This window comes from Haliotis rufescens, unplaced genomic scaffold (genome assembly GCF_023055435.1).
Source record: "Haliotis rufescens isolate VD_foot unplaced genomic scaffold, xgHalRufe1.0.p SCAF_11, whole genome shotgun sequence".
Classification (NCBI taxonomy): Eukaryota; Metazoa; Mollusca; class Gastropoda; order Lepetellida; family Haliotidae; genus Haliotis; species Haliotis rufescens.
Window position 1 is genome coordinate 35,704,791 of NW_025963791.1, and position 27,806 is coordinate 35,732,596.

The 27,806-nt window shown below is 37.6% G+C and overlaps 1 protein-coding gene across 2 annotated transcripts; it reads right to left on the minus strand.

Moving 5' to 3' along the window:
* Nucleotides 1–273: 273 nt before the first annotated feature.
* On the minus strand, nt 274–27,350 carry LOC124152298 (diencephalon/mesencephalon homeobox protein 1-like). 2 transcript variants are annotated; one of them, XM_046525195.2, is made up of 7 exons: nt 27,158–27,350; nt 17,787–17,910; nt 11,692–11,783; nt 11,347–11,448; nt 6,281–6,972; nt 5,560–5,639; nt 274–2,031 (listed from the first exon to the last, which is right to left on the minus strand). In XM_046525195.2, exons 2-7 carry the CDS (start codon nt 17,872–17,874, stop codon nt 1,862–1,864), a joined length of 1,224 nt encoding a protein of 407 aa, XP_046381151.2. In that variant the 5' UTR covers nt 17,875–17,910; nt 27,158–27,350; the 3' UTR covers nt 274–1,861. The 2 variants fall into 2 exon arrangements, with proteins under 2 accessions (XP_046381151.2, XP_046381150.2); XM_046525194.2 differs by lacking the exon at nt 27,158–27,350 and adding an exon at nt 22,448–22,605.
* Between the last annotated feature and the right edge of the window lie 456 nt (nt 27,351–27,806).

Here is a 27,806-nt window from a genome sequence, read left to right on the forward strand (position 1 = left end):
CCAGCCACGACGATATAACTTGAATATTGCTAACAGCTGTGTGAGTGAGTGAGTGAGTGAGTGAGTGAGTGAGTGAGTGAGTTCCGGTTCCTGGAACGCATCACTTATGAGTATTTAATGTGAATCCTAACTTCCAGATACCTTCCATCGATTGTGTTGCTTTAAGGTAGAAGCACCAACACTGATTACTAGTGTAAAAAGTCAGCATCATAAGCATCGTAAACAAGAAGGAGCACTGATAGCTAAAAACATTACAAAAAGATGTTATTATTTAGATTTTTTTATTCAAAACAAAACATTATTTCAACATTTCAACAATCATTACAACATTTGAACATACATATACATCTTGTAAATAAACAAAGTTGCCACAAATAATGAAAAAATCATCAATTACTTGCTAACATAAACGATTGCACCAAAATGTCATGGCCTAAACAAATGCAACAATTCTGATGGCAGTTTATTGCACTTGCATTGTAAAAACAGGAGAAGCAGTTTATTGCACAAGCATTGTTAAACAGGAGAAGAAGCAAGGTAAACGAGAAGATACGCAATGATAAAAATGTTATTTATGGTGATTCAGAGCTGGTAATATTACATGAAAACATTGATCTTTTCACAACTGTTAATAAGTTTATACAATTTTAGATTATGTAAATGCGTATCTATGGAACCGCGTATATTTATGCGTCAACGTTGTTAATCACAGAATTTAAAATTCTATTTTAAAATTACGACACCCCGAAGTCGGCGTAAAAAAATTCTCAAGGTTATAAACATTGTTTGCATCAGTGATTTAAACTGTCGCTCCAAAAAAGTGTACACCCATGTGGTTAAAAATGAAAAAAATAAAAATAATGCTTAGTCGATGGTGATGTATCTAGACCTTATGTTTGCAGTGTTAAGGCGAATATTTCAGCCTAGTAACATCTTAATAACTTTTATAATTTTTGGGTCAAATCCAATTTTGTATCCAAAGTGTATAGTTTTATTTGCCCGGCAGTGTATTTCGGCAATATGAAATATATATAATACTAAAGGATATATAATATGAATTTTGAATAATGTGTTTTGTATGTACTCAATCTTGATCATGTCTTAGCGGAATTAAAATGTGTGTTCTTTGAACTATCATAACCTCGTATGTCCAAATAAAATCATCAAATGATTAAAAGACAACAAATAGAATGAAATATCACAGCGACGTTGCGTATTAATACAAAAATATGAAAATCATAATAAACGCTGTTACAAAAGGAGCATATTTGTGGGGAAACCTTTACCAGTTTCTTACCAACATTTACACGAAGAAAAAAGCGCCCCCCACCCGTAATATATCGCTCTAAACATAACGGTAATCATCGATACATACACACAGACGCTTCATATTTACACTGACAATTTCACATTCAGACAATATCTTTATATTCACGTGTGATCAGTCATGGGCTCAGAGGGTTCAAATAATACATTAAAGACTTCTTCATCCCCACGTCTAGAGATCATGTCATTTTGCATGATATGTATTTACATATGCGTATTAATTAGTGTAACATTTATGTTTTTGGCCTGAATACGGTAATCACTATATACAAAACAGCACTATTTTGACCGTTCATGACGCCATCTTGGCCATGTGAGGACATTTTAACTTCCGGTCACATGACATGTCCACATATTTCAAACACGTCTATACGCCCACATGATACAATGGCCGTTTCTTTGGTTTCGTATTTAGAACAAAGATGTCCATAACTTTAGACAATGAATTATTCATCTGTCATTGAATTATACATATGCGGCATGGTGATCTTAGTTTACAATGCTATCAGTCCTTGATATGATATTTTGATCTTGATCACTCGGGTTTGAATAATCGGTCAGTTGAACTGGCAACCATGGCCTCCGCATGCTCACGCGCACGTCGCCTCAGTTCCGCTACAGATGAGTTCCGGTGCTCGTGCATCGCTAGAAATGGCGGCCATGTTGGTCGCGAAGGGTTGGAACACAGGCAAAATGGCATACAACCTGAAAATGAAAATATCCTTGTAAGTACATGTTTAATGGAGTCCTGGAATACATAATGCATCAATATTGTATATAATGAGAAAAAATATCGAAATTGCAAAATATGGATCCACTTATTCTAATATATATTCCACGAAATAATAAAGATTGACCGTCAACGTCGTTAAGCTCTATCGGTTCTGTCCTGTGATGTTCACACTTCTTTTTATAACGTTTGAAGTTCTTTCAAGATATTCAAAAACCTCTATCTTGTCTTTTCAAAGGTGCGTTTTGGGGATTATTATAAAAATATCCCCCATGATCAATTCAAAAACAGATATAAACTTCATTCGTGCCACTATAATTTGATGATGAGTATTCACAATAACTAAAAAAAATAATATTATTTGTCAGCATGGACATTTAAGTCGTAAGAGCATTAAAGGCACCTTACAAAAGAACTTTACAAGGCATATGTTCAAAGGAAATGCATGCCATAATCGTAAATGATGCAGGTTCTGTCACTACATGGAAAACTGTGGTAAATGAATGTTTGATGTGTCAATCTCCTTTGGGTGCGGGAGTGTCTGTCTTGTGTCAAACAGTGGTAACAGAGTCAGGAGTCCCCGCGGTAACACGTCGGTAACATGTCGGTATCAAGGTGAAGGACGATAAAGGCTTCACTAACAACATTTCCTGTCAGTTATGGCATCTAGGTTGATACAACCATGCGTATTGGATATTTTCAATCTAAACATCAACCGTAATATATACAAGCGACAAAAAGCATTTCCATGATCATAAGAAATCGTATTTTGTACGATGCCGACTATATCATATTCAACATGTTTACCATAGTGATGATAACATGTGTTCGCACAAAGCCTATTGATCTACCTATCTATCTATTCATTACCGTTCTAGGTTTATTTTTTTCTGTACAGGAACATCCATATTTATCCAAAGGATCATCACCCCGAACCAGAACTACGTCAATGTCACTTGTTAATTTTAGTCCGGATTAACCAGGTTGAGTTGTATATCGACTATGTGTAGACTTATCTTTTATTTACCTTGTATCTATGTGTAGACTTATCTTTTATTTACCTTGTATCTATGTGTAGACTTATCTTTTATTTACCATGCATCTATGTGTAGACTTATCTTATATTTACCTTGTATCTATGTGTAGACTTATCTTTTATTTACCATGCATCTATGTGTAGACTTATCTTTTGTTTACCATGCATCTATGTGTAGACTTATCTTTATTTACCATGCATCTATGTGTAGACATATCTTTTATTTACCATGCATCTATGTGTAGACTTATCTTTTATTTACCTTGTATGTATGTGTAGACTTATCTTTTATTTACCATGGATCTATGTGTAGACTTATCTTTTATTTACCTTGTATCTATGTTTAGACTTATCTTTTATTTACCATGCATCTATGTGTAGACTTATCTTTTATTTACCATGCATCTATGTGTAGACTTATCTTTTGTTTACCATGCATCTATGTGTAGACTTATCTTTAGTTTAACTTTAACCAACGATCTGCCAAGTCTTACTTTAACCAACGGTCTGCCCATTCTTACTTTAACCAACGTTCTGCCTATTTTCACTTTAACCAACGTTCTGCCTAGTTTAACTTTAACTAACGATCTGCCTAGTCTTATTTTAACCAACGATCTGCCCATTCTTACTTTAACCAACGATCTGCCTCTTTTCATTTCAACCAACGTTCTGCCTAGTTTAACTTTAACCAACGATCTGCCAAGTCTTACTTTAACTAACAATCTGCCAAGTCTTAAGTTAGCCAACGATCTGCCTAGTCTTAATTTAACCAACGATCTGCTTAGTCTTAATTTAACCAACGACCTGCCAAGTCTTAATTTAACCAACGATCTGCCAAGTCTTACTTTAACCAACGACCTGCCAAGTCTTAATTTAACCAACGATCTGCCAAGTCATAATTCAACCAACGATCTGCCAAGTCATAATTTAACCAACGATCTGCCGTTTCTTACTTCAGCCAACGATCTGCCGTTTCTTACTTTAATCAACGGTCTGCTTGGTCTTAATTTAACCAACGATCTGCCTAGTCTTACTTCAACCAACGATCTGCCTAGTCTTACTTCAACCAACGAACGATCTGCCTAGTCTTACTTCAACCAACGAACGATCTGCCTCGTCTTACTTTAACCAACGATCTGCCTCGTCTTACTTTAACCAACGATCTGCCTAGCCTTACTTTTCTTTATCACACCTCGTCGCTGTACGGCAGAAACATTGGCGATGTGCCGGTAAATGTGAACTCTCTCACTCTAATAGCACATTGCTTTGTATAACAGCACCTACTGCATCGCCGCCCGCATCAATATAATACATCTTCACACAAAGCATTTCATAACACTAATAATGAAGTCGAGGCACGTCCAATCTCCTTTGTCGGTGTACAACACTAAATTACAGGCGAGTAATACTGCGACTTCACGCAGTGATCTGTGCAACTCTTGTCTCTCTCACTGGCTATCTAGTGAGCTTCTTGCTTCAACATAAAATATTTAGTACGCCAAGCACAGATACATTTGTTTTTTTTCTGTCGAAGAAACTAGCGGCAAATTAGGTTTGGATGAAAATTAAAGTTTTTTCTCTGCTTAAATGAGGTCGCAGCGACACTCAAGCGAATCTGAATGACACAGGTTTGGTGGCAAAGACCAAATAAATTGATTCCGCTATGCTTGGGGTTCCCCTAGGACCATAAGTCACTGACTCTTACGATAACAAGTCTAAATTTAATCTATTTTAAAATGTTTTAGTAAGATATAATTACATTGCTCAAATTGTATTATCGAGAAAAACTATCTAATTTACTCAACTGTATACGTGAGTAGCATGTCAAATATACGTATTGATTGCCAAGGAGACGAGGCGTTTAGAGGATTAGAATTTCATGGAAAACGTTTAACATCAATCCATGTTCGGCGTCACGCCACCTCGACTGAGGAATATATCTAGCACGGTTTGATCACGTTATATACAAGTTGGAAATGACGTTGATTTTTAACGTTAAAATTTAGTTTTCTCGCTCCATGTACTAAATGACACGATTGTTAGTTTTTTCGCAATAAGGTTTAACGGTTTTCCTCTGGCTAAGTAGATTATACGTCTTTTTATTCACAAGATGAGAGCTAATTCCACTTTTTGAACACCATAATAGGGTATTATTGAATCAAATGGTCTGACGTTCCTTTTGCAAACTCTGAGCATAACGTATAGTCAAGATATTTATAACGTAACAAACGTCAAGAAACTTTTTATGTTCATAAGTTTCTTGCATGAACTACCCGCCGTGATGCTGCGGGAATATTGCAAAAAGCGGTCTAAAGGCATACTAACTCACTCATGCATGAACGAAGACATGTTCTTTCGTGAAGCTTGTGTATATACTTTGAATAAGCTACATGATATTTAACGCAAGTTCCAATTGAACTTGTTCTTATACAAGTGACCCATCCGGTTTGACATGCGTAGTACATACCTTTAAAAGCCGGATGTGGATAGTGTTGAAGCAGGGGTCTATGGTTAAAATGAGCGTCGTAACATGGCTTCATGCTGGACCTGATGAAGAAATAAAATGTTATAGTGACATAGTAGCACATGATTATTATTTTACACAATATTAAAGAATTCAGATGTAGGTGACTGAGGGAGTATCGTTTCAGCCGTTCTTAGCAGTATTTCAGCAATATCAAGGCGAAGGACACTAGAAATGGGCTTCACGTGGGAAATCGAACCTGGGTGTTCGGCGTGACGAGAGCGCCTTTTAACCATCAGACTACCCCACCACCCCAAGTCAGATATAAAGTGGGTGACTTTAGTTTTACACCGCTTTCACAAGTTGTTCGGATAATTAAGAGAAATCAGCGTATTGTGAAGGAAAGGCCAGTGATGCAAATCATGGACACTTAAAGTAACCAACACACACGGATCTGGTGCCATCAAACCTAGAAACGTAATCGCGGCGATACAAACACACAGCTAACGGATCCGCAGAGACGTCACTCAACACAGCGAATGTTGATGCCTAACGTCACATTATTTTGTCGTGTAACTTCGTTACATATTGATATGATAGGGACTCATATATGTTCAACTTCTATTTCCATGACTCAACCGTTACAGTATCAGGGATTCGTCAGTCGGTTATGAAAAGGACAAACAACACGGGTATTGTTTCCGTGATTCTTATTTCTGCTTACCCGTCAAACATAGGGAAGAACCCTGGCCTGGAAGCTGAAGCCACAAGTAGAGACTGGGAGAACGGGAGATGACCTGCGCTCACTTTGGCGAAGAAGTCTGACTGAGGCAATCCAAGTGACGGCATGGTGCTGACTGATGTCTTCAGACCTGCGGGGGAGGAAGGCTCACCAGGTGCCAGGGAGTCGAACTCAGACGGCGTGGGTCTGTTAGTATCCTCCTCTGTCTGTGCCTGCTGTCTGTCGTCTGCTGTCGTGCTCCTGTCGTCTGGCCCTTCGTGGTCGTCTGGTGTTTCCCGCCCTTCGGTATCTGACACACACAAATCTCGTGCTTCACCTTTATTGTCCCGATCAGATTCCTCCGTATCGTCTTTGATCACAAGGTTTTCTGGAATGTCACTAGTATCTTGCGTTTCTGTACACACAATTGGTTTAGACTCCAAAACGGGTGACGCGACACCTGAAAGTTTTGTTTCCTCAGCCACAGTGATCTCCCCTGTCTCACCCAGTGTGTCCTTCACCTCCTCACTATCTTCCGGTCTCACACCTTCCTGTCCCACCTCCACACCTATATCGGTGTCACTGTGCTGTTCTGACTCCTCACCCCCGGGCATATCACCCTTACCCCCCTGGGGCTGTTGTTGTGCAAATCTCTCACTTTTTCTCCACTTGGCGCGCCGGTTCTGGAACCATACCTGTGTGTATAAAGAGATTCACCATATAGACATCGAAGTACAAAAACAATCGTTGAAATAGAAATTCAAAATAATGAAAGAACACTTTACATTAGGTACACAGTAATTGTTGATGTTGTCAAAATGGGAACTTTCTAAATAAAGAAAGAAATCGAAGTACACAGCAACCGCAGTTTGACATACACAAATTTCAAAATAATCGTTGATGTTGTGTAAATAGGAAATTTCTAAATAAATAAAGAGGCATATGTATACCCCCTCCCCCCAAAAAAGAAAGAAAGAAAGAAAAGGAAGAAAGAAACTTAATTCTTTTTACAAATTAAAAAATATATATATATATAAATAACAAAAATAGTATACAATAAAATAAATAAATAAAAATGAAAACAACCACACACACACACATATTCCAATCAGTCTATGTTTTAGAAAACTCTCTTCATCACAGACTTGGATGGTGACTCTCTCAACGTTAACAGTTAATTAAAATTATGAATGCAAGTGATACAAGAGTTATGTTACCGTATATATTCAAAAGGTTTCCAGCAGTTACACTTTTCAAGTAAATATAAAGAGAAACTCCACCGTTCCCATCACAAGTGCCTAGTAATCGTATACCTGGGTGCATTTAACCTTTCAATCAATCAGGACGAGGTATATTACCACTGGATCTGCATAATCATACTTCTTATCAAATGTGTTCATATGAAGGAAAATTAGATTTTGTTCATCTCAACATTGTGTTTACTTACTACAACACTTAATGGACAGCGGGGCTAAAATGTGTCAGAAAGGTTGATGTTCAAGGTTCTCTGTAAGCGTTTTTGTAATATATGACGGGCCCTTGACCCAAGATGAATTTCCAGGGGATATAGATAAAGACAGCAGACATATATAACAGTTCATCTTAGTCAAGGACTTGCTCATAGAAATAGATTCACCAATAAATCGGCCTTTTTCACTCATTTTTGGCCAAACTGATGTATTTGATGATGTCGGAAGACCAACCCTTCCACGCGTAAGAAAGATGTAAATACTTGTCAGCCATTTAAACCAATCTAATAATATTTTTAAGATTTCATAAATTTATAAAAATGACATTTTCTGTGGGTACAAAAGGGCCCCTTATCCTTCCACGTCCTATTCTCTTTTAACGAATGTGTCTTGTCATCGTCTAGCGTGATGGGACAAAGTGAAGAGCGAGAAATAGTCGGGAAATAGAAGAGTTCGACACAACCATACGTGCCGTGTATCCAGGTCACTTGATAATAGAGTCACGTGCCTTGTCGTTTTTCGAATCCCTTTCACAGCAGCATTAGCCTTGACATGTCGGCTGTACAATAAGATTATTTCCTAAAGACGTGGCGTGACAAAGATTATGCCAAAATGTCACTTTTGTTGACTCTTAATTTATTGATTTGTGCCAAGGAAAACTGGATTTTTATCCCCTACCATGCGTGCTCCCGTGGGCAGTTCCACTCGCGTCATAAGTCTGTATTTGCCTCATACCTCCAAACAACCTGACTCGTGGTCTCTCACAAAGCGCTTCAACTTCTCATCCAAATAGTCACGTGACCCATACCTTTCTCAGCCAAATCCCCAAATCGATGTAATTAGGTTTAATCTGGTTGGTACTGTCATCGGGCAATATTTCATGTGCTCAGGGTCTGAACGGTCTTGATGGGTATTTGTCCCTCAATTTACAAATGCATCTTGCTCATTAATTAGCCATTACCTTCTAATTTAATCAGCGATCCTTTCCATTGTCATTATGGCGATTACCTCTGTTTCGCCTTCTTGTTTATTCTGACGACTGTGAAGAAGTTCCAAGGATCCTTAAGTTCCGCTGGGGTCTAACGTGAGATTGGAGTGTAAAGCGTGGAGAATTTTAACACTGAATGGTAGACCAAGTGAGAAGGCGTGAAACGGAGACGGAATAAAGCCATTTGGCTGACAAAACCACCTCCCTTCCCTCATCAAACATTAAAGAGTAGCTTGAGACATGTTTTTAGCCTAATCGAATCAAACGAAGTCAGTTTGTCAATTTTATTTTGAATTAAATTCAGGCGTTGGTGGTGTGTGCTTCCGCATCCGGGCACTGAGGCAAAGTAACTGTTTCTTCTAGCGCATTAGCTCCGTTTCGCTACCACAGCGGAAAGCTCTTGTCAATCCAGCGTGCTCAATACAGGGGGGCTAAAACTTTTTAAATTGAGTTAATCTATTTGATTAAGACACAGCGAGGATGGTGAGTCGTCCTTCCGCGCATCCCGACACTAGCTAAACTCCACACACCAACACGCTGTCAGGAGCTTGTCACACGTTCAACCAGTAAATCGAGTGAATCACATAAGGTGTCTACACATTTTGCCTTGCGATGGAAACAAATTACATCAGAGCGTAAATACCTCTTTCAACATCCCAGATTTACACTTCCTAATGGTTGAGATCTAATTGATCATATGAGATAAGTCGAGGAGAACATCGTCTTAGCTCTGGTTGTTTTGCTTTCTCGGCACATGAATAAGTTTTCTACATGGTCGCCGAGTGCTATCGCCATACGGTGTCTAGAATTGATTCCACTGTATACAAGAAGGCTATCGGTTTAATGAGAAAAAGAATATCGGGTGTATGTGAAGGAATACAGGTTTTTCAGAAGGAATATCGGATGTATGAGAAAGAATAGCAAATGTTTGAAATGAATATCGAATTCATAAGAAATATCGGATTTACGAGAAAGAATATCGAATGAATGAGAATGAATATCGGATTAATAAGAAGGAATAGCGTATTTAAGAGAAGTAATATCGGATTTATAAGAAGGAATATCGGATTTTTTTTAAGGAATATCGAAAGTATGAGAAGGGATATCGTATTTATCAGAATATCCTTTGGTTTAGAAGGAATATCGAGGTTTATGTAAAAGTGCACCACCTGGTGATAAATCGTTGTGATTTTTTTCGCGATCTCAAAAGTGAGTTGGTGTAATATACAATGCTATTGCAGGTCCCCGGGCGACTAAATCTAAATTACCGAATAGTCATAGAATTTTATTTTCCTATAAATGAGTGTTTTAAGTGTATCCACTATTGAAATCTTATTGATTGTAGTCACATGTATTCACGTGTATTTGTGTTCTTTATAAGTAATATAAATGGATTTTAAAACTGATACCGGTCACCTTGACAATAAATTAATGCAGTTCGTAATGTAACGCAGCTTTTACTTGAACAGATCACAGCAAAAAGTTAATCTCCTTTTATCCTATTACCAGAAAGTAGTCCTTTACGAGTCCTTCCTAACACTATCAAAGACTTAGCTCGTCTTATTCTAAGGCGTATTCTTAAAGGAAAACTATGACCTGGTTAGTCTAAATCAAGCAAATAAAAAAGGTCATGATGTAGAGTGAGATTTTACGCTATTTAAGTTAAATGACGGTATGGGACCGTGGTTAGACAGTATGTCCAAGGGAATCGAACCCGGGTCATTGTCGTGACGAGCGAACGGTTTGGAGTTTTACAAATCAAGTCATCTTTCTTCCCTCGGGGCAGGGTGCTAGTGTTGACAGAAAAGCCAGTTCTGTTATAGATATTACGTAGATGGGTACTCGATAGAAAATAGTGAATATATGTGTACCATTTTAACGCGTCATAAAAAGTTGACATACACACTTTTTGGAGGGTTTGAAGAATACAAACAGCTGATGAACGTGTAATAGCTCATGATACCAAGTATCCATACACTGACAAATCGTTAAACCGAAGTCATCGAGACTATTGATAATATATGAGTTATAGATAGGTCGAGAAAAGGGGAGTGGCGATATTGGACCATAGTGTAAATACGGATCCTAGTCAGGCCATATATACGACATACAAAAAGTTAAGGACCACGCGATTCTTTCATTTTACTTTAATTAATCTGTCGTGCTATGATTGAGAGTTTGGTTTTACGCAGCCCTTAGCAATATTCCAGCAATATCACGGCGGGGACACCAGAAATGGGCTTCACACATTGTACCCATGTCGGGAATCGAACCCGGGTCTTCGGCGTGACGAGCGAACGCTTTAACCACTAGGTTACCCGACGGCCCTGTGTTGCTTTGACAACTTTGATGAACTATAGTAATATGAAAGAATCGGGTGGTCTTTAACTTCTTTTGAGTAGTGTAATTACATTGCATAACGACTGTACAGGACTCCAGCAATACACTGAACACTGTAGACACACAATTATAATGAAAATACCCACACACGTATTGGTTTAATTAACACATGAAATATGTCAACTGCGATTGGTACTTGCTAGCATTGGTTAAGTGTTTCCTCTCCAAGACAGTATGCAAGTATCAGAGTACTAGTACGTGGTACCACTGACCTGAACTCGAGCTTCTGTGAGATTAATGCGCATCGCCAGATCCTCGCGCATGAATACATCTGGATAGTGGGTCTGCGCAAAGGCTTTTTCAAGTTCCTCCAGCTGCGAGAAATGGAAACATTACATTATTATATTTATATTATATATATTATATTTTTTATATTTGTCATGTTCGAGTTACTAATTTCATCATTTTACATGATATACATAAGCTGCCCACGCGGCACCGTTTACCCTCAGACTTCACAAATGAAAGAACGGTCTATAAATTGCGATCGTTGTCAAATTATATGCTAAAAGAATATGTGCTGACACAATAAGTAACAACGCCGGAAGTTGACCTACCTGTTGTAAGGTGAAGGTCGTTCTGTTGCGGCGCTGCTTCCGCCGCGCAAACGTGTCGTCATGGAGATCTGTATGTAGACCATATGCCGGATCTGTGAACACAACACACGTATTGATAATATTTATGTGGAAATATATTGTCATTGGTTTTAAATGGTATTATGATGTTATTTTTAAGAACATAACAATAAACGAATGATTTTGTATGCATATGTGACAGAAACAATTCTGCTGCGACTGCGAGTGAATGGAGTTGTACGTCGCTTGAATGATATCTGGTATCATCCCTATTTGATAGTGATTAAAAACATACATGCCCATGATACAGTCGATATAATCGTACAATCGATGGGCAGAAATTTCATATGAATGTGGAAAGGGGTTTGTCGCTTATATTTTACTAACATTCAACCATATTGGAAAAACAGAAATAGGATTCACATTTTGTACAGATATAGGGAATCGAACCCGGGTCTTTGACTTGAAGAGCGGACGCCAAGCGGCTACAACACTGCCCAACTCCGGTGCGGCTAAAGGGAAATATATCAAATATTGCACACCACAATTTCATATGCGGCAAATAGCAAATGAACCTCTGAGGACTGTTTGCACAAAAGCCTCTAGTCTAGACCAATATGTGTCACTATGTGCAGAGGCGAGGATAGCGTAGCTAACACGATGACATTTGTTGTTCCAAATACCGTGATTTGATATTACAATTTATCAAGTGGGAGGCAGCTTCACTCATTAATCAGTCTTTACGAATATTCAACAATAATTATGCCGTTTAGGACAAAACGTCAAATATCTTTTGAAAATATGTTATTAAATCAGGACTGGCGATAAATCGCTGAATGGCTGTCGGAAATGCATTGTAAAATAGGGAAATCTCATTCAAGACCTGCCTCTAACCCAATACACCGACGTGATAACGCTTCTGTTCCCTGATTTTGTCCAAATCGCTTTTAGATACTAGGTAATCAACTAATTCTCACTAAACGAGTCTAACAAATCAAACTAATTTGTGACCCAAAACCTAATATTCACGCAAAAAAGAGTCACAAATGACATTCTGTGATTTTTCACTACCTCTTGGGGCGACAGGACGCATCCAGAGGCAGTCGGGAAGAGTCATGCCCCGAATCTTGACGTCTACTATTGTGATAATTGCCCGTCAAGACTAACGCTATTACGACCAGTACTGGCTCCCACATTAGGTTTATTAATAGCACTTCATTGTTGGTAATTGCTTTGAAGAAAAACTGTGATCGAAGAAGAAAAGAAGCGAAGCCGTACACAATGCTACTAATGAGCTTACAGTTGGGTTAATATACTGTTGAAATGGGCGTATAATAAAAATAAATGTCATTTCTTTTAGTGATGGTCCCAGACGCAAATGTCCCAAGGTGTCTCGAAAGCCGGAAGCGGAAATAGCAGCAATGCCTTCTGGTATATTTCATTGTCGTAACTAGAAAAATATACTTGAAAGGAAAAAATACGAAAGTTTGAACAATTAGCCCTTGACAGTTGTTAGTATTGCGGGAGTAGGTTAAACCCTACAACGGCCTGACAATTCAACGGCTTGAAGGTATGTGTTTGAACTTTCATAATGACAAGAAAAAACGCATTTAACAGTTATCCCCCGTCTCAGTTTCACCGCTAGAGGGCGTTGATCTGATTCTTGTCATCCTTATAATTAAGAACAACTTGACTCACGCTTTTTTCATTCTTTGTCTTTGAAACAATTTAAACAATTGGAAGAATACCATTGTCACAATTTTAGGAATTACATCAATCATTTTGAAACTGCTACAGCCAATGGCGATATCCTGCCATGAAGAATATGCCATGGAATGAAAGGTTTTATTTGTTCGTAGAATTTGACATGAACGTTAAAATATGAGATCCGGCTTTTTTTTTACAAAACCGAATGATGATTTAGAATTGAATATTACGCAATACACATTATACATTTAATTATTCCTATCATACAAATCGTCAGGAGATCGAAAATATTAATAAGGTAATATAAATATTGGTTACTATTGATAACCGGTTCGGGTTCGTCAGAAGCGTGTTTGTACGTATGCCTGTCGATTCCTTTAAACGACCATCTCTAATGGCAAGAACAGATTAAAACTAGATACAGGTATGAATGAAAGGCATGAAATGTTCCTTTAAACATACCCTACAGGGAAAATAAGAAATATTTTTCAAGTAACCATACATTTTATGAGATATTAAAAAATACAAATAAAATACCCTCCATGGAACGAGATTGTAAGATCTAACATAATTATAATATTAATTATTCCATATTGAAATTTATACCATGACTAACGTTTGACATTAACTATCGACAATATAAATATGCGTCATTAATGATAAATGCATCTTGTATGACTTTTTCAGGTGATAATGGTCCGATACATTCATACGATGTTAAAGTATTAAAGTGTCACCTGTTTTCGTGACACATTGAAATGAATTAACTTTTCACGTTTACGTGTATGCACGATTTACCCATTTCTGATATATGCATACTTTACGATACCCCATTCATACATTAAAAAAATACACTTTTTTAAATTGATATTTAAAATTGAAATACATAGTAATTGTATTATACAATTTTTCAACGTGCATATACAGCTAAAAGATGCACTGTGCATTTTAACACTTAACCAACACGCCAAATGTCATGAGTGTATTTTAGATACTATGACTCCATTTGCATGAGGCAAAGTATGTGAATAAACTACGTTGTGCAATAATTCTATATATATCGTGAACTCGGTACCACATTCTGAGACGTCAGCGTTCTATGTATACATCGAAAAATTCAGATCTTTTCATCTCTGCTTTCATTAGGATGTTGAGGGTTTAAGAAACCATTATTCCAAGAATTTGGCCCCGGTGCCTAAGGAAACTTATTCCTAACAACATACGTCGTTTTACTCATCTAATAATGTACCAGAATAATAAACCCCTTCAAGACACACTTAGCATATAGAAATTGTTTATTTCGCGAGAGTATATAGACACACTCAAACGGCATAAAGCATTTGTTTCCGCAATCATCGCGCTAACCAGAGGAAGTCCTCCGTATCGATTGGAAAAGCTAATGCTGTCTTCCTAACAAGTTATTGTAGTTAAAAACACACAGCAGTCAAAAGATGCCACTTCGCCGGCAAAAAAACAACGACGGAGGACATTAGGACGTCAACGCTTTTGTGTATGTTTCCTTAACGAGAAACGACCGAGCTAAGCAGAAAATTAGCAGAAAAACTGCTCCAGCAGAGCTTTCACGAACACATTAATGAATCAAATAGCATTTCCTCTCGGCCGAGTATCTGCAATTATCAGCTTACAAAGACTAAAATACCCACACTACGTTCAGATATTTCTTGTAACAACAGAAGCGTAGCGAGTCCAACCACCACACAAGGTTCTTAAACAGATAAAATAGAATTATATCATCATTGAATTATTTCTGGCTTAAAAAGCCCTTTCCTTGCGTCAGAGTGTCCATTAGGGGCCCGGCATAATAAACTTAGAGATAATTATGTTCTCTCTGGCATTGTCGTGCCTTTTGATCTCGCCTTTTGCCCACGGAGATTGTCGATGGATGCCGACTGTCGAGGTTTTCTGGGCAAGAAGAACTATCGCCTCATGACTTAGTACTTGACAACAGCACAACACATGTAGGGTGGTTTGTGTGGTGAGACTGAATGAAATCACTTATAAAATAAACAATTTACTCTTTGTGTATTTTATCCGATATGAGCCGGATATTTTTCTATTGTGTGGGAGTCTTTATTTGTTGGGCTGTAACAACATGTAAATATAAGAAGTCGTGAAAGACAAAGCATTGCACCACGAGCTGATGGCGCTTATAATCGCCTTCAGGAGGTCTAGAAAAACATGCCAGATCAAACAACGGTAATGCTATAATTACTGCCCGATCTCAGGGTATTTGGTAAACCTATCCTAACCTTATTGATATTGATGGAATTTTTATGACAGTTTTTCACTATGGAATTCAAGAACAGCGGATGTATTTACATGCCAAAGACCGTCGACTTTGATAACCGAAACACGGGCCTTGAATAACCTTGAATGTGGTCAGGTTAAATTATTGCAAAGTAACAATGTGATGTGATAATTTGAAAAAAAAAGTCTCATAATTATGGGAAAATAACACTCGTGAATGCATAAACAATCTTAGTGACCTGGATCATTCCACTATAAATAAATAATTCAAAATGCCATTAATTATGTCACTGTAGATGTTGATATAGATGACCCTGGGCTGACGAGTCGAAGCAGTACGGATTTACTAAGCACGGATATCTCGAAGTACATATGTACACGTCCAATTAATGTTTAGATATTGAAATATTTTGGTTTCTTATTTTTTAAACGACGCATTCAGCAATGTTCGCGCTATATAACGGTGATCTGTAAATAATCGAGTCTGGACCAGACAGTCCAGTGATTGACATCACGGGCATCGATCTAAGCAATTGGAATACAATGACATGAATCAACCAAGTCAGCGAGCCTGACCACCCGATCCCGTTAGTCGCCTCTTACGACAAGCATGGTTTTTGAAGACCTATTCTAACCCGGATTTTCACACTGTATTGAAATATTAGTCCATGCGAAGTGGAACACGGTTGGTCCTGAAACCCGACATCCTAGACAATAACTTTATGAAACATCTATCGGGGCTGAAATGGTTTGTCCGCTTGGTCAGCTGTTGCTAGTCTGAAGGACATCCGTGTATAAATACATGTATATCTTTGTCACATGTTTCCCTGTTTTGATCAGAGTGTTATCATTAACGGTATGTTTGTTGGTGTATCACGAAAGAGCGTGCATGACGTAGTGCGAGATAGGTACTGGAGCATGCCGACATGACCGCAGTGCGCTGATGAATGATGATGGTGCTGTCATAGACACGGGCACTGTCGACATCGGACAGACTTGCACTTATACTGACGGTGTGAAGTAAGTACAGTAAACTACGGTTATAACGAAATCAAAGGGACTACTAATTTTAGTTCGTTATAACCGTAGTTCGTAATAAGTACATATACAGCATGACTACAGCAAGTAGTCGGGACCAAAAAGTAAGTTCGTTATATCCGTCAGTTCGTTATAAGCGTGTTCGTTATAACCGTAGTTTACTGTAGACTATGCATCCATAGCCGGGCGAGGTACACAGACGGGGTTGTACAGATTCTGACCCTGGGCAGGGTTTAACAGCTGACACCCAGGATTTGCACACAAATGAAGAGATGTAGTGTTTAAAGGGTAGTGAGGATGGGTGGTGGGGTAGTTGATTGGGGTGGGGGTAAGGTGGGGAGAGTGAGTGAGTTATCGTTGCATTGGCATTATTTCAGCCATATAGCGTGAGGAGAGGAAGATGATGGGTGTGTGAGAGGAAGAGGAGAAGAGTGAATGAGAGAAGAAGTCGGGAGTTGCTTGGGTGGTTGAGTGAGTGAGTATTGTTTTACGCCGCTTTTAGCAATATTCCAGCAATATCACGGTAGGGGACACCAGAAATGGGCTTCACACATTGTACCCATGTCGGGAATCGAACCCGGGTCTTCGGCGTGACGAGCGAACGCTTTAACCACCAGGCTACCCGACCGCCCCGTTGAGTGAGTGAAAGAGGTATAAGGTTGACGTGTGGGTGAGTGAGGGAAGGTGTCGAAGGATGGTTGATTGAGTGAAGGGGGGCGGGGTTAAGTGGTTGACTGAGTGAGAGTGAAAGAATGAGCGAGAGATGCAGGAACGGGGTTGATGGATGGTTGAACGAAGAAACGTCGCAAGCAGTGCGTGAGTGCGGATGTGTTATTGTGTGAGTGAGGAAAAAGAAGAGGAGATGCATGTATATGATAGAGAGGGGAGGGGAATGTGTGAGACGGGAAATTAACTGAGCCAATGGGTGGGTCTGGTTGGACTTATCGGTGAGTGAGTGAGTGAGTGAGTGAGTGAGTGAGTGAGCGAGTCTGGACACTGACAGGAAGACCAGTTAAACTGACACCCATATATACAGACAGTACAGTGACAGTCAGGGTACTTACATGGCGTGTGGGGCTGGCAGCTGTAGTCAAGCCCCAGGGGTCGGACTGCCGGGTGAAGCGACGGTGGACAGTGAAAACACGGGAACATGCTGCCAGGCAGACCTCGGTTTGAGTTGGGGAAAATCTACAATCAAAGACCGATAGTGTTACAACGCTTGACGCTCACGCACCTGCAATCAGGCCTCCATCACGCTAGCAAAACCGGTAAATCACACTTAATCTGATATCGTTTAAATTACACTAGAATTTCAAATGAGATATTCTGATACTAAACTTTAAAATATAGTAGCTATTTGTTATTGAATCATTAAAAAATCAGTTTTTTTTGCCTTTATTCTATTTGCAAATTTTATAATAACTGTTAGTGTTAGTGTGAAATAAAGTAAATAAAGTAAATACTGGGAAAAGGCTAACATATATACCTAGATAATTAAATTTTACTTCTTTACTGGCAGAAATTCTGTAATTCTTAGTATTCTTATAGATAGACGTTAGCTAATATAGAAATAAACTTTTCCAGCGTCAAATATTCATTGTTGCTCGTCAGAAATCAATAAATGAATTATATATCAACGAACAAAAGGCTCTCGTGGAAACAGGTTTGAAACAGTTTCCCAAAGGACAATAAATCCGAGATGAAATTAACGCCTGTCCCAAACAAGTAACATTCCTGAATAATGTCCTATTGGAGAGACATATTGCCGGTCATAAAAAATACAGATCCGGTGTTTTCGTTTGCTTTTTTTAACCAGCCGTGTGCAATTAAATGATCCATTTCTAAATGCCTGCATTTCATTTAGGAGATACGTGTTGAAAGTTTCCCGAAGCGTTTCAGGTAATTGTACAGGTAGTAACGTTTTCCCGGATCTCGCACCTGAGAGGAAGGGTCACACCTGGAGCGAAGAGTACTGCCAGGCCGCAACCCCAATATTGAGTTTCCAATGAGGAAGTTGGTATAATTGATGTCACACGACGGTGACATATGTGTTAAATTCTATCAACCGCATTAAGGATTATATTGTATATTTCAGCTGTGATTGCCACTGCGGGATACAGACGTTGCACACCTGTGATATTCGTATAATGACAGGTGAAGTAAGAATTGGCATGAAGCGCATACAGAGATGCAATTACTGTTATATTAACTGTACTAATTCAGTCAGTAAGTGAGGTACACTGTACGCTGGTTTAATTGTTTCCAGAATGATGTGGTTACTGTTATGTTTGTAGAACACAAACCTACATATGTTTATCACACTGGTTCATATTCGAGTGTAAGAAAATACAACCCAAATTTTATTTTAATTTTTGATTTAATTTCACGTTAATACATGGAATCTTGCTTCAAAATTTAGTTATACTTTTAATCGATATTCTCCATATTAGAACATATTAATGTTCATCTCTTTTTTTTAAATATTTAGTTTCATTTTAACACATATTCGGCTTTATAAATAAGCAATCGAAAACGTGTTGTAGATCACAGAAACACGGGATGATATTAAGGCTGCTCGTGCATCAGGTATTGCCATATCAAACGTCTGTTTCCTGATCCTGTACGCTATAGATGTTGGAAATAGGCCAATCTGCTGTTGACAAATCTCTTTCCCGCTTCCTAATAAATAATGTTTAACTCTCTTCATATTTTGAGTGAGCAGCGATTGGTGTACAACGCCAAAGGGTACAAACATTATTTAATAGATTAACAATATATCCACTCCCATTGTGCTACTTGCCTACATAGTGCAAAATCAATAATTATTTATGAATACGCTGAGAGTATATCTGAAAAGCGAAATGTAACGGAACGGTTATCAATATCCCGTCTCGTCCTCCAAACATATTATATCGAAGCAATGTGCAACGCAGTTTAACGGTTTAAGAAGAACAGTTATACGCATAATACCCAGACCGCCATTTATTCGAATTTGAACGGTAATAATCCACATTTGATAATAATAAAATTACATTATATAACTCTTAGTGTAAAGGGGGAATGCATATATTTCTTAAATCTCAAGTGGGCGTTTTGGTCTATCAGTCATGTATAAACGAGCACATCTGACTGTCTGTTTATTGGTGCAGTATAAACAATTCGAGAACAGTTCGACGAATGGAGAAATATGACAAACTCGACACAAGACTTGCTTGACGGCGGTATAAGGATCTATACCGAAATGTTTCTAGTACAGTATAATAACAAAGTTGTTTTCCACAAATTGTGTCTACTTTGTCATCCGTCACCTTCTAAGAAATGCCTATCAAACAAAGGAAATGTATGTCTTGGTTTTATACAATTCATCACTATGCTCCACATGAGACATACTTAAGATATAAAGAAATAGGTGAGAAATAATATTTTCTTTCACCATTTGAGAAACACATTAGGCAAAGAGCAGATTCTAAATTTAAACTAAAATTGGAAAACACATGAGTTCCTCAACACGTGTGAAATATTTAGCGTAATATATCTGTAGGATTATATGTCACATAATTGTTTTAATAATTTTGATTTTGAATTGCTTGGGGACACAGTCGTAAATTTGTCGAGTAATTTCGTCTTCTTAATAACATTCTAAGTCAACATAATGAGCCTCTTGAGATACTAGTAGAGTATTATATACTTGAAAAAGAGTAAATTGATTAATATAATCCGAAAATAGATTTTTCGTAATTGATTTTTAATTTCATTTTAGATGTTTTAATGTAAAATAAATCTGAACTGACTCGGGTTATTTGATAAAGATTGTGCAGATTTAATGATTTTTTATAACAACTTGGAGCTGAATATTAGCGTAATTCAAAACTCGTTAATATTGAAAAAACATCAGAATATTCAATTATGTGGCCATCATCGTAGATCCACTGACTCTTTGATTGAGATATATGATACCAAATCAGATAACTACTTTGGAAGTAAACTGTGACATACATATAACAATATAGATATACTTTTAGATATTAAAACGTTTTTAAAAATATATTCGTGTTTTGAATATTTATTTCAAATCGGTAAAATGATATCTAACACTTTGCAGACTTAGTAATAGAGATATGTACACTTTACAAACGTTTAGGCGGATGGCTTTAACCTTTAGTTCATGAACTGACGGGCATGTTAAAGCAATACTAAACATTTAAAAATTGGATTGGTTCTAACGATTACAAAAGTTTAAAAAACAGTCGCCGAAACACTGCAAAAGCAAGGTCCAAAACACAACTATGATACCCGTTCAAATATTTCACCATCGAAAAACAACGCTTGATTGTTTCTATTTTAAATAACTGTCAAACATGGGTGCATACTTTCTTTCGCCCGGCGGGCTACGTGCTAACTTTGATGATTTCACTATTACCTCGTATTTTATACTTCGTGCAAACTGACATAATATTAAACTGCATAAACACATTTTATATAGCATGCATATTAAACTTATGCACTAGTTCCTACATATTTGATACAACAACGAACAGATATCATATATGCCTTGCTAGAAAAGTAATAGAATGAATGCAATGTCTGTCAAAGGTCAGCAATTCAAGTGATACCAAAATTTCACGTAATACATGTATAAAGTTAAAAAACGTAGCATTTCAAACATTGATACCTCTGTTTCCGTGTGCATCTATTCCACAGAATTAATGAACAGTTATTTAAGGATCCCTTTTATAAATAATTACGCATATCTTAATACATTCAATGTATATGTTTTGTGACAAAAAACCTCAACATGATTTGGTTTCCCCAAAACAACTCTTTATGATTTATTATGAAAGTTGAACAGTGTATTGGAAAACATAAACAAAAGAAGCTTCCAAAATGAGATTTACAAAATATTTTTGGCCGAAACTTCATATCCTTTGCTAGATGATGAATATTGAAGAGTACCAACTTTATAAGAGTACACAAAGGTGTATAAAAGAATACATGTTCTATAGGCCAATCTTTACGCATCTTGGATGCGTTCTATGCTGTAATATACTTGTAGTCAAACGTATTTTATAACGGGCATTGTAGAACTAAGTGATTTCAATCTTCTGAGTTTGAATTATACATGCAAAAAACGAAGTGATTGCATAAAACAGAAGTCCCCTCTGGGTATAGATGGCCTACCTTAACAGCAGTCGCTACACAATGGTTGTCAAATGTGAACTTCGTACGAGATGATAGCATTCATATATCAATTCACGTTTAGTCAATAAGAAAATATTCATTTGACTGGTAACACACGCGTCTATTGATGTAACTTACAACAAATATAGTCTTAAGAAATATATAGCGGAAACCCAGATGCTAAAGTTCAATGTTAAGGAATGGACAGATGAAATATCTGTCAGTGTTATTGTCTGGTGTTTGCCGTCATTGTAGTCAGCTTTTTCACATTACAGCCACGGAGTGCTGTGCTGCAATTTCTTATACAAAAATAACTCAAGTGAGGGTTTTCCTATTAAAATCGTAATCCAAAAAGAGAATATTAAAAATGAAAATGAAAGTTTACCTGCTACAAGAAACGAATCAACACAATGGATGATGACACCCGTAGAGCTATGTCAAAATACAACAAAACAAATTCTATCACTACATGTAATGATCTAGTAAGTATTAAATCTAGTACAAAGTTTCAAAATCAAACTATGTACATGGCAGCGCGAATACTCACTGTGTTTCAAGTCAACCAATGGGATCGTAAAGACTCCTATATCTGCGGTCCTGCACCCTGTCGCGTGCGGAGCTCGTGCGGTCTGTTCTTTGACGAGACTTAAACTGACGGTATTATGTCCCTTGCCTGGGCAGCGGGCGACTGGGCCCGCCGGTCGGAGGTAATGCAAGATAGCTTCGCGTAATGTGATTTGGCAAGCATTTGCAAGCGATAGTGGCCTGGGCCTTATCACAAGCCAATGCGCTTTATCGGCGTTTGTTACATCGATGTAATCCCTAACGCCGATTTGGGGCCACTTTTCCTAATTCACTTTACTTGGTGTAAGTCTCGATTAATCAGCTAAATAGAGCAGTCATAATGAGAAATTGCGTTTGCCGCGGGCAAGCCTGCGCTCTCTCACAGAGTCAAATGATTAACCGAGAGCAAATTCGAGGACATGGTAATATAAACATATAATATACCAATTGCGATCACTAGCTGAGGCCAATTTTCAAATTTGTCATCAACGGTAGGTTTGTCTGAGACCGTGGTAGGGGGCTGACATGAGATTACGGCCATAAATATTGATGACGTTAAAGGTACTGTACAGACACGGATATCTCACCCACTTTGATTTCGACCAATCCACTGCAATTTTATCACGTGCAAATTGTTGTATTACTCTTAAGGTGATTTCGTTTCCCCATACTTTTCACGTAATTTCATCTTTAACTGTCGAAACCGATCAAAGGACATGCATAATATATAGGGATGTCACTCACGAGCCTTAATGGTGACGCTTAGTGAATCAGAGGCCCCTAATGTTTGATATTCTACTGATCAATTCCCCATCGATTTAAACATTGATGTGTACATGGTTTGACACGTGTCATTCGTCTTGCAATAGACACCTCGTCACACATTCAGTGATACATGTTTACGGCTGTACTTAAACATCGAGTGCTGATAGTCGTTAATATTTTATGGACGAAATAAGCTGTCATTCTGTGTTCATAAAATATAACTTATCGTATTTTACTCTCATTTTATATCTCATACAAAAGACAAGAAAGTTACGTTTGTTTAACACATGTGAAACAAACGTTTATATTTCAAAACAACGTATAGTCAAGTATTTATCACCTGATGAAGGAGTAAGCATATACTCCGAAACGTTGTGATCCTCATAAGAAGTTGGCATCCATAAATTCTCTTCCTTATGTGTATCACTTGTAAATGCCTTTAAAATCTGGATGTGTATTTACATTTATCAATACAGATACAACTTTCGTTAAAACTTATTGAAATTGGACTTTTATTTAAATCCAAGATAACATGTCATGCTGTACTATACACAACGAATATCATAAAAGGTTTAAACAGCGGATATGATTTGCAGGCCACATATTGTGAAGGCACAAATTGACAACGTATGAGATATGCTCCTGTTGTATTTGTCTCAAGGAGTGTGCATTTATAGACATTTCAGCAATATTTATGCAACCAATGTCTTTCGAGTAATAATTATTATCATTCTGACGGGTAACAGATTTATTACCCAGGAGGATATGGCTGAATCATGTTTATAGTACCCTAAGAACATTACTGTCCGTATCTACAGGGAATGTCTAAAATACACGGTTTTCGTTCTCAAAGAAAACTTTGAACATTGAAAAATGTAAAACATTGTAATGCGATGTCACAAAACAAGATACCTTCTGAAACGTTTTTTTAATATTATTCTATGATTACTTATCTTTAATTGTTTATATTAAAACATATACCCTTACAGCGCTACATTTAAGGATAAGATGCGCTGAGAAAAATAAGTCGTGTTGCAACAAGAACAGAAATAATTTAGAGCCATTATGTTAGCTTCCGTCTATAAATAACTTTCCTTGTTTTTGATAGAAGATTAAAAGATTGGACCATTAAAATAATTAATGTGGAGGGAAGCGGTGTCTATTTCTCCTCGCGATAGTGATTCATACTGGAATTAATTCTAGTCACAAAGAATTAACACATCTTCCATATTCTTCTCCATAAATATTGTCCATGTGTCCTTTATTCTTCCCTCCACCACTCACCCTCTCCCTTGTCCCTCCCTACCTTCTTTCTATCACATATATATGAGCTTTAGTCTCCATCCATCACTTACGATGTCTGCCTGGAGAGAGAGAGAGAGAGAGAGAGAGAGAGAGAATGGGGGATTGTGTATTTATTTGTTCATACAAATATAAAACTATCCATAATTTTTTTTTAAAACACCATATGTACAATGGCGCCCTAAAGGGGCTTTATCGCAACTCTCTCTCTCTCTCTCTCTCTCTCTCTCTCTCTCTCTCTGATTGTTCCCTTATTTCAGTGTGTATCCATCCTTTCTTCTTTTCATCCTTAAAATATAACTAATAACTTATAACTCCCTCCCCGATTATGATATTCCTCTTTGCTGTCCCACCGATGTTCTCCTCCCAAACCCCTGTTTCTGTTTGCCCCCCCCCCCCCCCCCCCCCCCGCCGCCCTATCACCTCCAATGCTGTATACCTATACACATACAAACAATCACAAATTCTATCTGATCAATACCAGTTTGCTCCCAAATGTTACATAGCACATACGATCGCTAACAAAATACAAATTTGTGAAAGGTTGTATTTTATTGCTTCAAGAGATCTGCATAAATGCTGTTTGCTGTCTTAGCGCTGCTTGTGAGATTTCATTCAGCGACAAGCCAAACCACGGTGAAGCCATCGAAAAAGACAAAAGACCGACTGAGACCTAATTCAATTTGCTTATTTAGCGATGTAACGCATACTGGCGATTGCCCATAACCTAATTTGCGTGATAAATGACGTACTTACAAGTCTTGATCGAATTAAAATGATGCAAGCCTAGTCGTATCATTCATCAATTAGGAAAACTTAATAAGTCAATTACATTTTGAGATAAACACTTTTCAGGGCGCGACTTTGAAACTTCAAGATTTACTTTACCTCAAGGCTTGTTTTCGAGCAAAATATTCTCTCAAGGAAGCGAACTTCGGATTTTTAAAAATTCATGTTTTGCATTGCCCCATCTTGCAATAGGAGCTTAAACTGGATAAATGCAATTAACGTCGTTCGTTTCGATAGGTTAGCTTAAAAACAACATCTAATTGAATAATTAGATATAGTTTTTCATAAAATGGATTTTTCTTGTCGACAGAGAAGGAAATAATCGTGTAACTGATATGACCGGTTTGGAGGAGGGATGGCTATTATTCCCCTTTCGTTTTTGTTCACTTGGGGCTTTTAACTAAATTATATATGCCAGGCCCGTCACTAAAAGTAAGTAGAACGCTTTGCGTACCAAAGAAAGAAATTAGTCGCTTATATATCTAACAAATATGTTGGTCAAACATATATTTCGGTTTGTGCTTATATCCGTATGATATACCATACTGCAAGTATATGCAAAAATATGAATCTAAACTAAAACTAGAATATAATATTTCTCGGCAGGTACTTTTAAAAGGAACTATTTTTCGGGAATTATTAATGGACACATATTGCTTGGAAAGTTGAATGAAAAGGTGAGCGAATATTTTTGTGTATATGCTTTTATTTAGCAACATTACAGATTCTACTGATATATATATATATATATATATATATATATATATATATATAGAGAGAGAGAGAGAGAGAGAGAGAGAGAGAGAGAGAGAGAGAGAGAGATATAGATATAGATATATAGATAGATAGATAGATATATATTATGAACAGATTTTAATGTGGATATAAAACAATTCGGATAAACCTTTGAGTATAATTTGCTTCTTATGGTTCTTCTAGTACTTGATATTAATTATATTTAAGTTCTATATTTCATCAACTGTCAAATTTTATATGTGTATAAATCTGTATTATTAAGTACAATATAATCAAATCAATTCATGTTTGAATGTCATGTCATCACTTCACAGTGAAATCTGTGTGCCACGGCCAGGATTACGCTCCACGTATAACGGTATATAATTACACCGGGTTTTTTTACTTTACGTCATAACACTAATTTGTATAAACAGCTTATCTCAATAACTAACCCCCTTTATTAAGCATTTATTTGTTAAGTGTTATTCATATGACAACTTGTTAAATGCCCCTTTATATACATGATATCTTAATTTGCTTTAGGCTCAGAGGATGTTGCCATTGAAATCAGCCCGATTGTTGTTCGATAGGCTATACCATACACTTGCGAACAATCATGAAATGCGGCTGATATTGATCGAAACAAATATCATGTAAAATGTGTATATCCGCCTTCACGCACGAAACAATAACGGTGAAAGTCTTCATCATGCCACGAGCTCGTTATGGGGAATTTAATGCTCTCTTCCTAGTTTATCTCCCTTTGTTTTTCTCTGCAAAACTGCACATGACAACTATTGTCGGTAACAGCGTATGAAGTAATGAACGAATTAATTCTACGTTCTCCCGGATCATATTTGATTCTAATTATCTGTCATTAAACATCTGAAATTTACCATCAAATAGAGAAATAACGGAAACAAACAGTAGTAAACATAATTTCTTAGGAAGGGCGAAATTAACACCAATAGACACCCTTTTCTAAAAAACGTGTTTTAAAAATTGAAGTGTTAAATATCAGCTGAAAGAAAGAGTTATTACCGAATGAAATATTACGAAAGAGTGCTGTATTAGAAGTACGTTATGGACGTTGTCTCACCTTGATAGATTATGATGTCTGTTTCAGTGTAAAAGGAAGTGACGCCTGTCACTGGTGTCCGAGAAGCCGTGTACAAACGTTGTCAATATCAGCGATGTGCTCCTACTCGCGACGCGACGGATACTGACAATATTATATATCATCGTCGCCCGTCAACCCCTCTTTGATGTCTGGACACATGACAACAGGATTTTAATTAGCATAATGAGGTTTTAAACGCTCGCCGCGGAGGTCAGAGTTAAGAGGTCAGAGGTCGATTGCGATCGACCACTCGCAATGGAGACCTCTCCACGGAGGGATATTAGCCGAAGTTGGAAAACAAGGCTAGGTCGTCAAATTAGACTTGATTATGTCAGCCTGTAATCTAATATAGTCGGGATGAATCTTTATCAACGAGCGTTACAACAAGCCATTCGGTGGCGGTTTGGTTCGGTGATGGAAATGCGAAAATAATCTTGCGAACTGGGAGCTTATTGCACGCGTGTCATCCGTCAGGGTACAAGAACTCTTCACTGCTATTAATATCGCTCCGTGGGGAAAATTAGCACTAATCCCTCAAAAGAAAGAAAGATTCTTTGAGTTTATTCGACCCTCGGTGGAAGGAAAGCCGATTTACACGCGCATTTGTGTATAGTCGGTCTGCGATCGA